This window comes from Mytilus edulis, chromosome 11 (genome assembly GCF_963676685.1).
Source record: "Mytilus edulis chromosome 11, xbMytEdul2.2, whole genome shotgun sequence".
Taxonomy (NCBI): Eukaryota; Metazoa; Mollusca; class Bivalvia; order Mytilida; family Mytilidae; genus Mytilus; species Mytilus edulis.
This window is the reverse complement of record NC_092354.1, coordinates 76,645,244-76,658,642: the sequence shown is the minus strand read 5'-3', so window position 1 is coordinate 76,658,642 and position 13,399 is coordinate 76,645,244. Positions and strand designations below refer to the sequence as shown.

At 30.3% G+C, this 13,399-nt stretch overlaps 1 protein-coding gene across 1 annotated transcript in view; it reads right to left on the bottom strand.

Annotated features, from left to right (window-relative positions):
- The window catches only part of LOC139496309 (leucine-rich repeat-containing protein 15-like), a 332,962-nt gene that overhangs the window by 21,342 nt on the left and 298,221 nt on the right, over positions 1–13,399 (bottom strand). The window contains exons 6-11 of the mRNA XM_071284813.1: positions 8,075–8,146; positions 4,725–4,796; positions 3,476–3,547; positions 2,724–2,795; positions 1,337–1,408; positions 284–355 (exon numbers count right to left, since the gene is read on the bottom strand). Coding sequence (XP_071140914.1) covers positions 284–355; positions 1,337–1,408; positions 2,724–2,795; positions 3,476–3,547; positions 4,725–4,796; positions 8,075–8,146 — 432 coding nt within the window. The remainder of the gene's footprint in view (positions 1–283; positions 356–1,336; positions 1,409–2,723; positions 2,796–3,475; positions 3,548–4,724; positions 4,797–8,074; positions 8,147–13,399) is intronic.

The window sequence follows — 13,399 nt, the reverse complement described above, 5'->3', positions numbered from 1 at the left end:
ACTATATTTCAAAAAAGCAATTTTTATATAAAAAAAATCAATAGTACATTGTATCGACTATTTTTTTTAAATTTCCCTAGAAATGTGTAATTTTGAGGGACATTGCAAATATTTAAAGGTTATAACTTATTGATCCATAACAAGACGATATGTAGCGAAAAACTTTATCGACCGTTGATGTCACCTATAAAGCTTGACATTGAATAACGATGATGAATTTACTATCCTCGAAACTTTGTTTGGATAAGGCCATCAAAAATGTACATAAAACAAACATACTTACAGTGTTTGAAGCTGTTTACAATCTTCAAATGTGTTCTCTTCGATTTTCGTAATCTGATTGTCGTAGAGGGTGCTTAAATTAAAGTAACATTTTTATTGATAACACCGACAATTTGCAGATTTCATAAGACATTTAAAAATGTGATGGAAAACGATGGAAAATACAGCATTTATGCAGTTTTTTTTTATTTTTATTTCCATCGTGGAATCATTGGCGCAGCCAAGAAACAATACCAAAAATGTAATAGAAGCTTTATTATAATTATTACTCACACCAAATACAAAGTTGTTTCTTGGGTGCGTACATATTTTTTTTCAATCTAAAATATACCTAGAATCTGAGTTCTTTATCGTTTATGATGCCTAAATGCAACACTACCATATTGGTACTGTCATGAAATATAGTTTGAAGACAAATAATTTTCTAATACGTCATAAAAAAAATTCTATAATATATAATTTAAAAGACTTGGTCAAAATAAGTGATACAAGTATACTTTTCCGGTAGTCTTTCGATGTACCAGTCCTATGTGCACCTAGTCATTATTATATTTTAAGAAAAGTAAGGCTTCACATGCTGCATTTATTATGTATGTTACGTCAGGCATTGTACTTTATACCGTAATTGTCCATTGAACTATACATTATAAACTGTGAGTATTTATATTTACAGATGGTCAGATCATTTAAAACGCACAATAATGGAAATGGGTATTAGTTGAAAACTAATAAACGGACAGTTGTTATCATCAAAACCAAATAAAGTAAGTTGTACACAGTTGGTGGTTCTGAAGTCGCATATGTGGCAATATTTAAACATGTTAAATGCTTATTAACGTTTTGGCATACTATTGGTAACAAACTGATGAAGTTAAGAAAGCCAAATGACAAAGTTGACTGTCATTCCTACTATGAACTCACATTCTAATACTAAGAGTAACGAAAAGTGTGCCCTCAGGTAAATGTAAATTTGATGTTTATATATGTAGAAACTAGTATACCACAAAATTTACTATTATGTTAAATGTAAAGCAAAATACAATGACTAACTTACAGGTGTGTCAACGATGGCATTGCTTTACAAATCTGAACAGAAATGTCTGTTATGTGGTTGTGAGCGAGGTGTCTTTTTGAAAAATAAATAAACAAGTTCCGTAAAGCAATTTAAAAAATATATATATTTCGTGTTCTGTACAACCGATCCAACTCAATATATATTGTACATTTACTTCTGGTGGGATTCTAGAATATTGCAGAAAAGCATTATAAAGTTATTGTGTTGATGTTGTTGTTGACAATTTAACGTATTGTATATTCGTAACATATTTCGTATAAACCTCTGTTTTTACAGTTTGTGTTTGACATGAATAGCACTTATAAGACAAGCGAACTATACAATTTGATAGGAATGACTAAATATGTACATGTATATTCAATTTATATATAAAAAATGTATTAATTTTAAATTTGTATGACACGTCCGTTGCTGGAAATTTAAAAACAATATGATAAATAGATCAAAAAAATGTATCGCTAAACCACTAAAACACATAACAACAGATCTTTATTGTTGATATTACTTTTTCGCTGATTTGACAAGATCCATGTTATTGTTTAGATTTGTCAATTTGTAAACTAAATACAAGAACATTAAAAAAAGATTATAAAAGGTAGAGATCCTTGAATAGTAAATGCACGTCTGTTTCAGCTAATTCGAGATTATCACTACCTATCATATAATTATAAAGGCACACTTTTCCTCTAATGGCAATCATTTCTATAAAGAATCAATTTCCGATTTCGTTCATTCTTTTATAATTGTAGATCTTGTCTTATCGTTCAAAGATTCTCACTTTTTTTCACAAACATAATATGTTGGTTAAATCGTTTTTGAAGATAAGTGATAAATTTAGTCAAATGATCTATTTGCAGACAATCTGTGCTTTTTAATTCTCCGTAGACGAGGCATCCGATTTAACGACCTCATTTTGAACGAGCTCAGACAGGCAGACTATTTCACAACTTAAGCAATGATTTACTGGTGTTCCAGAAATTTCGTATATGACAAGTAACATGTGATATAAGTTACACTTTCAATGAGACATCAAGCAAACGACACAAAACAACAAATTCATGTAAATGCAACATTCAGTCTTATATTATAGACGGATGTATAGATAATATGACTATTAACAGTTGGTTTTACCATTTTTTTTACCATCAAATATAAGCAAACAACCATTACGCATTATGTATGTTCGTAAAATGTCAATCTGTTAATATTTGTCTCTTTGAAATCACAAATTGAAAAATAAGGATTAATAAAACCAGTGTTTGAAAAAAAGAAGAGTTAATAAAACCAGTATTGAAAGAAAAAAAACATTTCTATATGCGTGATCAATTCTAAAAAGTAATAACATAATAAATATAACCTAACTTACAGAAGACGCAAGTTTGTCATGTTGATAAAAGTGTAACTCGCTAATGACCGTATCTTGTTGTGATACAAATACCTAAAAAAGATAAAACAAACAGGCATACCTGTAACAAGATGCATGCTATAAACATAATGATAACCAAAAGCAACAGATGTTGGAATATTCTAGTCAAAAGACAAGTAAAAAGTAATATACACACCGAAGGAATTGATTTAGCTACAAAAGTACAGATAATATTTTCTTCATATATGTTTAATGACTGTCTATGAGACAACTATCCACAAGAGACCAAAATGACACAGACATTGACAAATATAGGTCACCGTACGGCCTTCGACAACGAGAAAAGCCCATACCGCATAGTCAGCTTTAAAAGGTCGATATGACAATGTAAAGCAATTTAAACGAGAAAACCAACGGCCTTATTTGTATAAAAAAAATTGACGACAATCAAATATGTAACACATATACAAACAACAACCACTGAATTACAGGCATCGTAAATAAAAGGTTGTTAACATTACGAAATATCAAAAGAATAATTAAAGTAAATTGATGGCCTATAACAACGAGTTTAAATTTTGTATTTAACAGATTTATCACGATTCATCATGCATCAATACATTGCTAAGTGAATTTTGATATATTGTCGAGCCATGATCTATATTGTCACATTTGAAATTGATATGGTTTTCTTGTGATGAAATCTAAAATATTGCGTCAATTTACATTGGAATATATAAAACATAACTCACAAATATCCAAGACTTGGAAAATTCATAAAAGTGGATGCTTTGATCGTAGATATATTATTGTCATGAAGATATCTGTAAACCGAAAAATAAATAAGTAAATTTGATCAGTCATTGGAACAAAAAGAATAATACATTACAATAACATATTTTTATGAATAGTATGTTACTAACAGATCAATCTTGAAATTGTTGAAAACTAATACTTATATACAAAAGTTAACCTACTTTCAAATTGTTTTTTTTTTTTAATAAAAACGAAACTTACACAGACATATACACGGACACAGATTAATGAAAGTTCTTGAAATACAACAAGGAAAGAGGACAGAGAAAATGATACGCGTCTCCTACCATATTAAATCACTCACAAAATAATACTCTGGTACAAATCAATGTATAATGTATGTCAACTATTAAAATGATTAAGATAGTTACGAGGTATACAAAAACATGTCAGAATTATCTTATTCTTTGCCAAAATGACGATTTTACTATATTCTTTTAAAAAAGTAAGGGTACTGCGCTTTTTGTCAAGGTCATTTAAATTTGCCAAAATCTGCTTATGTTGTTCAAGAAAAAATACATTTTTGTTTGTGGATAAAACGAAATCTAGGAGACATAATTTAGAAATTAGATATCAAGTCGAGGAAAGGGCAGTGGTCATTGTTAGTATTAGTTTTATTTAAAGTATATTCAACAGGATAAATTTCTTTAGTATACATACTGAAATTATTGAGAGCCAATATATCATCCAAATATCTAAAAGTATTATCAAATTTGTATATCAAATGTAGTTTCGATGGGTCTTCGCTAATTTTAGTCATCAATTGTATCGCAAAACAGTACAAACACAGGTCCGTAATAAGTGGTGCGCAGTTAGTCCACATTGGAATTCCAATAACTTGATGATATACGGAATCTTAAAAGCGAACACAAATGTTATCAAGTAAAAATTTAAGTGCATATATAGTATCAAAGCATGTCTAATTGACATAGTTGTTTTGCTTATTGCTACCAAAAAATTACCTAAAAGAGTTTGAACATATTTACTCTCATTCTGACTTTTTAAAAGGCCAGTTAACTGGGGATGTGATATTTTTCTTAATAAGAAGACGAGTCAAAGTGGTATATAGGGTAGACAAATCAAAACTTTGAACAGATTCAAAATAACCAATGTATGCATGCAGTGTTTGCTTTTTTAATCAGTCTGTTGATTGAGACTAAAAAAAATAATATATCAGGTACTCACAAAATACGCAGATTAGGAAGATCCATAAAAGTAAACGGTTCTATTACAGATATTTCATTGTATTCTAGATGTCTGTAAATAGAAGATTGCATATTAAATATGTGAAATATGAAATAACAATATAACACTATAAACTGCTGCAATAATATATTTCGAAATAATCGAAGCATTTTCTGAAGACAAATAGATACAAAGTAACTTGAATAACATAAATATCAAGTTGACATAAATGGCACAATACATCTAACCTACACAGTCTAGACGACAGCACATCATATGCAAACAAAACACGTGAACATCATGCTATTGTATACAATAAAGGACGCAAATACTTGATTTTTCAATAAGCATTGAATCAGTCAGACTGAAATGAACATTTTTGAACTTTTCGTATTGTTTGATTTGTAGTTTATAAACATTGATAAATTAGAACAAATGTTTAATTTTAGTGATGTCAATAATTAGGAATCGAGATAAAAAAGTAAACAAATGGAAATTGAATATACCACTTTTTTGTTATTATATTGAATACATACATCTCACCTATGTGACCTACTGAATAAGACATATATCCGGGCATAGAAAAAGTTAACCACACAATTCAATTGTACATAAAAGCGGGACGAAAGATACAAGAGGGACATTTAAACTCATATATCGAAAATAAACTGATAACACCATGTCAATAAAAGTAAAAGGCAAACAGACAAATAAGAGTACACACAACACAACATAGAGCAATAATGACTAAGTAACACGGTAAAAGTGGGGGTTATCTCAGCTGCCCAGGGGGAAACGCAGTTTCTGCTCCATATGATAGTACACACCCGATAATTAATCTTATTCAATAGGTCACATCGAATATTCGCGCCCTTAATTGCATGCAATAGCATAGTGCTCGCGTGTATTTTTTGTCACTTTCAATGATTTCATATTCTTACGAATTTTTTTTTAAATCTAAAATTGATTACATACACTGGTTAGTAAAAGAGGGCTTCCAAAAAATCGTTGTGAAATATATTCGAGCAGTGGAGTTAATTTAATTTGGACTCTTAAAAATTCTAAATATCTACTAGATCACAATTTCTGCAATTTCCAAGCAACAACACGACCTTTGATTGTTCTACTCTGTGAACAGTTCAATTGACAGATCGACTGCTTTTTCTCATTAAACAAAGCTTGTATATTAGCAATTGAATCGTACACATAACATGCATGTATGAGTTTCTTGTTTTGATGATGATTCTTTGTTGTGGAGAACCACCATGATTCTATTAGAAAATGCACTGAAAATGATATAATCAAAATGCTTGACTTTTTAACCGACAATGAATGTGTTGAATGTGAGTATTGATATTTATACAGACAGTCGGTATTGTAAATTATGCAACTATTATGTTCAACTTGTTTGTATACTCGTCCGAAGTAGAATTGATTCATAACATTTTAAAAGACACACAGAAAAAGCACCTTGCAAAATTCTTGTATCTCATTCATCCAAGTGAAATTGTAATTAAGGATACTACGAATATTAGAAAGAAAACTTCATGCCTTGACCTTTTTCTCAATATTGACACAGAGGGAAGACTCTCCGCAAAAATCTCTGACACACGGGATGATTTCAACTTCCCCAAAATCAACGTTCTATTTCTAAGCAATTACATATCCCTCCATATGTATTTTAAGACAACATATCTCTGCTCCGTAAAGTGTTTACATATCTCATTCGATACATTATGTTCGTGCATGTTTTCACTAAAACGACTCCGTCAATATTATGAACAATATCACGAAATGGTTGATCTATACGATGTGTCTGTGTATACATTGACCAACGACATATTTACCAAGTATTGGATGGTGTATTAACATCTTCATGTCTGTCGTCGGTCTGTTAATTTCCTAACGTGAAATATTCCGTAGTATGACCGTTTTTTCGAGTGTGAGATTGTATTGCCATCCGACTTGTCTCAGCACGTATACATCCAACACTCGTTTAGTTAGGAATGTTACTTAACATGTTTAGCATGTCCAATTAAGCATGGTCTTATGTTTGATCGTTTGTTGTTGGAATTCTCTATTGTTTACACATTTCACGTATGTTTTTTTGTCAGTATAATCGAACTAATTTCCATTTTTACTTGGCTCAAGGAAGTTTTTGATGTACTGTACTTTTTTTGATGGAAAATGTCTAGAATTGGTCTACGCTTTACACGTTAAAATGTACTTTTATAATATGTATTAAACGTTTCTCTGTGCTGATAGTGTTTATGAGTTTGTTCTGTATTCCTGTCACTTTTTCTTTTCCTTATGATAATTGTTAAACATTGTCGTATAAGTTGGAGGTCTGGCTAGCAATACAACATGATTAACCACACCACTTTTCTTAAAATATCCTGTGTCAAATCAGAAAGATATCAGTTGTTATCAACTAATGAATTGTTACATGTGCCGTCTATCAAAAACACATTTTAAATACTTTAAATTTGAGTTCAATATGTGACTGTACATATCACATAGACGCCGGTATATACATTAAAGTTGATTTTTATGGAAATATGCTACTCAGTTGTGCTTAATGTTTTATCTTAATGCGATGTAATTGTGCAGCACGATTTATATACGACCGGGCAAACCAGAAAATACAGACACTTTTGAATAACACATTAAACAGCCGTGAGGTGCATTAAATTCCTTTACTAAGATGTATACGAGATCGAATGGTACTCTCAGGGATTACTAATAACCATTACTTGTATTGACCCAGTTCTATAACAAAAGTACGTATAATGGCATAATAAAACCATCAGACTTTTACAGTGCACAAGTCATGGTGTTGAATAAGTGTTACCAAAAAGAAATATATTTACTGACATGTGTTCGTTCAAAGCTCTTTTATGAATTAACCTGTATTAAGAAAGCTCAAACCTTATTTTTTTATTTATTTATAAACTTGAAGAAACAATAGGAGATAGTTTTCAAAAATGCTCTCAAGTTGAAGAGAGCGACAAAAGATACCAGAGGGACAGTCAAACTCAAGAATCGAAAATAAACTGACATCGCCATGGCTAAAAATGGAAAAGACAAACAGACAAACAATAGTACACATGCCACAACATATAACACTAAAAAATAAAGAACACAAACCCCACCAAAAACTAGGGATGATCTCAGTTTCTCCGGAAGGGTAAGCAAATCCTGCTCTTCATGTGGCACCCGTCGTATTGCTTATGTGATTCTCGAATAATGCTAAAATCGTAGTTAAAATAGATATATGAGTTACATTTTAATTGTAGAGTAATAAAATAAGTTAAACAAAGCGAAACATAAAAATAAACATCGTGACTCACAGATAAAACAAGTTTGTCATATTTACAAACGTATTGCCTTTGATGGACCTTATCTTGTTGTATTGAAGATCTCTGAAATATAAAACATGTCTGTATAGTACATGGCAGGGTCACAGGTCAAAATATGTTTTTGACATACACTAGTTTCACTAACAGTTGATATTTGCTTTGCGTCTGCAAAATATCAATGACCTTGACTTAACTTCAAAACCGATATTACAAGATCTTTAGTAGATAATGACTATCACTGTCATTTGAATAAACCGTTTTTTACGGATAACATGACAATTAAACAAAATGTGTTGTTGATTGATAAAATATGTATAAACATAATGTTGCGTACTTAAATATATTAGTGTGCAAGATCTGAACAGATTGTTTTGACATTTTGTGAACAATATGATAGATTTTCTAAGATATCTTCGATGAAAACTCAATTATTTGATTTAAAAATTTGTAAAATGAAATGTTGTGTTATTCCTTTGAAATACTATAACGGAGTTATGTACAGTAAATGGAATTAAATTTGCTGAAATATACCATGTTATGAGTAGATATGCGTTTGCTTGCTATAACAGCTCAGTTCTTTGATTCCATTAAGAAATTAACTTTCATTTGTTTTTTGTCGTATCTGTTTCAAGTAATAACTACTATATAACAATCAGGTAAAACAGTGTATCATACTCTAAGCGTAATGATTCAAATAAACATTAAAAAAAAGTATCGTCATCAAATGGAAACGATTAATTGCACTAAATATATCATTCGTTAACATCTGACGCTTTACAACAATATATGTTTTCAAAATGTTGTTCAACAATTTGAATTAAATTGTGTTAAAAAAATATACAGTCTTTCAGTTTCTTCTGTTCTTGTAGTCCGCTTGTTGATAAACTGTGACTATCGATACCTCACTAAACTTGTCTGATGATTGAATGGATATATATTCAGTCATTCGTTGAATACTTATTATGTCGAATATTAATTATAACTGAAACGTTTTCAGTGTTTCCAGTTTAAAGTCGTTTTAGCTAATCGATTAGTGTTAGAAGCGTGTTTCTTAGACATGTGTAGATGTGTTATATATGAAATTAAAACCAAGCATCATGACATGCCTTAATATATTTCAGTTGAGCTTTGATTGATAATTGTCTCCTTTAACAATAATGCCATATCTCCTTTTCAGAAGGTTTTATATGATCGTAGTGTTATGGGAGAAATTGCATTGTGTCGTTGACAATTGTTCCATACTTGAATTGTTTTACTACACTCCTTCGAATATTTCAAATGCGATTTCAAACTGATTATTTAACATGTATACTTACATTCTATATAGCTGTTCACAGTCTACAAATGTGTTCACAGGAACTTTAGTAATCAAATTGTTGTTGATGTAGCTTATATAAATGAAAAATAATTCATTTTAAAAAATCGACAATCGAAAATTTTTTTAGACAAGAAAGTAATTTATGATTCCTATGTCTATTTATCAAATTTGTTCAATAAAATAATACTTAGGATTAACGACATTCCAAAATAGTCTTTCCAGAAGTAACAGAGTCATTATAACAGATTTCATATTATCATATTTATTAAAACATAAATTATTCAAATGTGAAGAAACTTTATTTTAAAGATGGGCATGTCAGTACTGGATATAAAAAAGAAGATGTGGTAGGATTGCCAATGAGACAACTGTCCACAAGAGACCAAAATGACACATACGTTATCAACTATAGGTCATGGTACGGCCTTCAACAATGAGCAAAGCTACTAGCATATGTATACGTTAAACAGCATGACCACAAATTAATACAACTGTAATGTTATGTTTTGGAAAGTAGGTATACGCTTTGTCAATTTGATGTAATCAATATACCCTCCACCGATGGTGAAACACTTATATACTAGAAATGTTTTCTTCGGACATTCATTACCTATTTTGTGGGGAACTATTGATTCGAAAATATATAAAACATTTGAAAATATAGAATCTGGTAATCTTAAATATACAGCCCAAACACAATGTTACTTGATTATTTTGAATAAAGTTTCTTATAAAAGACAAGTTATAAGTAAACGATATGTAAATGTAATATCAACAGAACATATATCAAACAATAAGTAGTGTTAATAGTTCATTTCATGAAATAGAGCTTTAAACAGATGTGTCAAAATTTGAATATAACTCAGATTTAAAAAAAATAACTCAATGTTACAGGTGTTAACATTAATAAATACATCGATCTATAGATATGTTCAAACTGTAATTTAAAAGTTTTAAATGAATATGTGTGTTGTTGTTTACATGTACAGATTTGAAAACTGAATAACTAAATATCATACAAATAATATACATTACACACGTACTTAATACATGTGGTACCAAACTAATTTTATGTACATACATAGTGTGTAACTGTGGCATCTCTTTACAAAACTGAATATCAATTTCTGTTATGTTGTTAAACCCGAGTTCTCTAGAAAAAAATCATCAAGTTGCAATATTATTCAAGCATATTTCTGTTGGTGCGTCTTTTGCAATAACAAGTGACAGCTTAATAAGATTTACCAATATAAGATTACCTATCATTAGGGTTATGGACTGTCATTCTAGTAACTGCTAGCAGTCTTTAATTATTTATGTATCATAGTCAGTTTCCTTAGTTTCTTTTGTTATCTTTTCTAACATCGGACTCGAACTTTTTTTAAAATGAGTATCTCGATGAATAATACAGTTTGTGTCTCAATTATGCATTGGTCAGAGGTATAGGGAGCGGTTGAAATCTAACAAAACGTGTTGAAGCCACTTCATTTTTGCGCTTGTTCCAAGTCAGGAGCCTCTGGCGTTTTTTAGTATTTAATGTTTTATAATTTTAGTTTATTGATATATTTCACTGAAATAGTACACTTTTTTAGTTATGCACCAGCTGAAGACCACTTCCGGGTACAGTATTTACTCATTGCATTAAAGACCCATGTTTGACCGTCGGCTGATTTTTTTTTATCTTTTGGCGGGTTGTTGTCTCTTTGACTTATTCACCCTTTCCATTCTCAATTGTATGTTTATGGTAACAACATTTTTTTTCTATCTTTGACTTTGACTTTGTTTTTGTTATTTGTTTTATCCGTCGATCTGAAATGCGTTCCAAAATCTTTAGAGTCAATGTTAGAACAAAAGTTACCAAATATTTTATTATTATTGTGCAAGATATATGATCAACAAATCTTATGTACATATTCACATAATTCAAACAATCATATATATATATATAACTCGTCTAAACATCAACCCAACAATGTTAGATCTGTAAATTTGCTTTCGCAAATGTTTGGTTCTTCCCTCGCCGGGATTCGAACCCATGCAACTGTGATATCGTGACACCAAATCGCCTGCACTGCAGCCGTCCCGCTAGACCACACGACCACCTGGGCTCTTAAAAAAAAGAGCGTTCGCTGGCCATGTGTTACCTTTCCACGTCAGTTTTAATCTAGCGGCGTAATGCAGTACATGATATATAAGGCATGAAGATGTAATTGTTAAATATATGTTAAATATATATATATATATATATACTTACAGAAAATACGTATTGTTAGTAAGTGGGGGAATGCGTTCCAAATATTTAGAGGTACAGTTAATTGTAGAGCCTGACGAATCCTCAACACAAGAGCAAGTCGACGGACATGTTCCTTTTACTACTCCAATACTGACCACAGCATAAAAGAAGAGAACACAAATGTCTATGTTCATTATATCCATTTTACAGCTCTGAAACTAGAAAATTCGCAACATGAACACATTTACATAATATTATGCATGTTTCACATTTATCAAAAACACATTTTTTCGCAAACGTAGACCAGGTTCTTAACATATCATTGTATAGGTTTCAGTTCTTATAAAGTTGAAATGTCCGTCTGGCAACTATCATGTATATCGCCTCTCTTTTATATGAATATAGACTATAACTGTTAAGTTGATACATCAAGTTAGTGTAAAAGAAGACAAATGGTGATTGTAAGCATATAGGTCTTTAGTCTATTGTATTTGTTCTGATTATTAAGTCTTTTCCGTGGAAAGACATTTTGCTTTAGTTGTGATTAATCCTTTCTCAACACAAAATGAGCTTTCATTTGACATTGATAATGGCATTTTAAACTATAACTTCAAACTCAAAATAATTATTTGATCAAACATCTAAGAATCATTTTGAAGTGACCCGGACTGAAAGTCTGTAATGGCGTACATCCACCTCATTTAAACTTAGGTTGATAGGTTTCTCATTGACAATCATGCCACATAGGTAGTAGTAAGGAACTTACTAATAGATGTTCTAAAGAGACCCCAATACAGAATGCATATGATTTAATGTTAAGCTTTAGCTTTTGTTTATAGATTTCATGGACATACCCACTACTGTTCATTCACTGGTATTGACCATGATTATATTGATTATAAAAAATCACCTTGATAAAATATCTCGATCTCACTCTAAAAATTAGTTGATAAAACATTAAGTATACCACCCTTCCCCATGAGCAATTGAAATAATCCACAATGCTTTACAATTTAAAATAGTACCCCATCTTATACATTTATCACTTTACAATACCAAATGTTTTAACATTTTATCAAGTGAAGGAACACATTATCAACCTTTTACTTTTCTGTATCTTTTCAATCATACCAATATGTTCAACACTCTTAGTAATCTATTGTTTTTGTCTAATACATTCTGGTATTCTGGTAGCATTTGTTGGCTGTGTTAGCTATTTTTATTATAATGTATATTGGTACAAACTATTTTCTGAACGATTATAGACACAATTATAAAAAAAAAACCATATAGAAACAATTAAATAGTACAGAAACTTTATAAACCACTTTCTTTTGTTTTAATTTTATTTCTGTAACTGTGTGTTCATGTTGTTGTAGTTGAACCAAATATTTTAAAATCAAAATTTATGAAATACAGTACCAAATATATATAAGTTGGAGCGTCCGTAGCTATATTTGTATTTCATTATCCGACATTGTGCTATCTCTTAAAACATAAAACTTTTAACAGCATGTACGTAAGCAAACTCTTTAACATTGGAAAGCAATCTGATGTTGATTGTTATTTAAAACAAAAGTAAATGTGTTTTTATACTAAAACACCTGTTTTTTATGTCTTACTCTTGAAATGTATAATATATGAAATAATAGTCTTTGGTATTATAAAATTATTAGTACAATTATAGTACTGTCGTGATCAAACTATATAATCGTTAAATATTTTATTACTTAAAATCATTCAAAAATATCATTTTTCTCTAAAA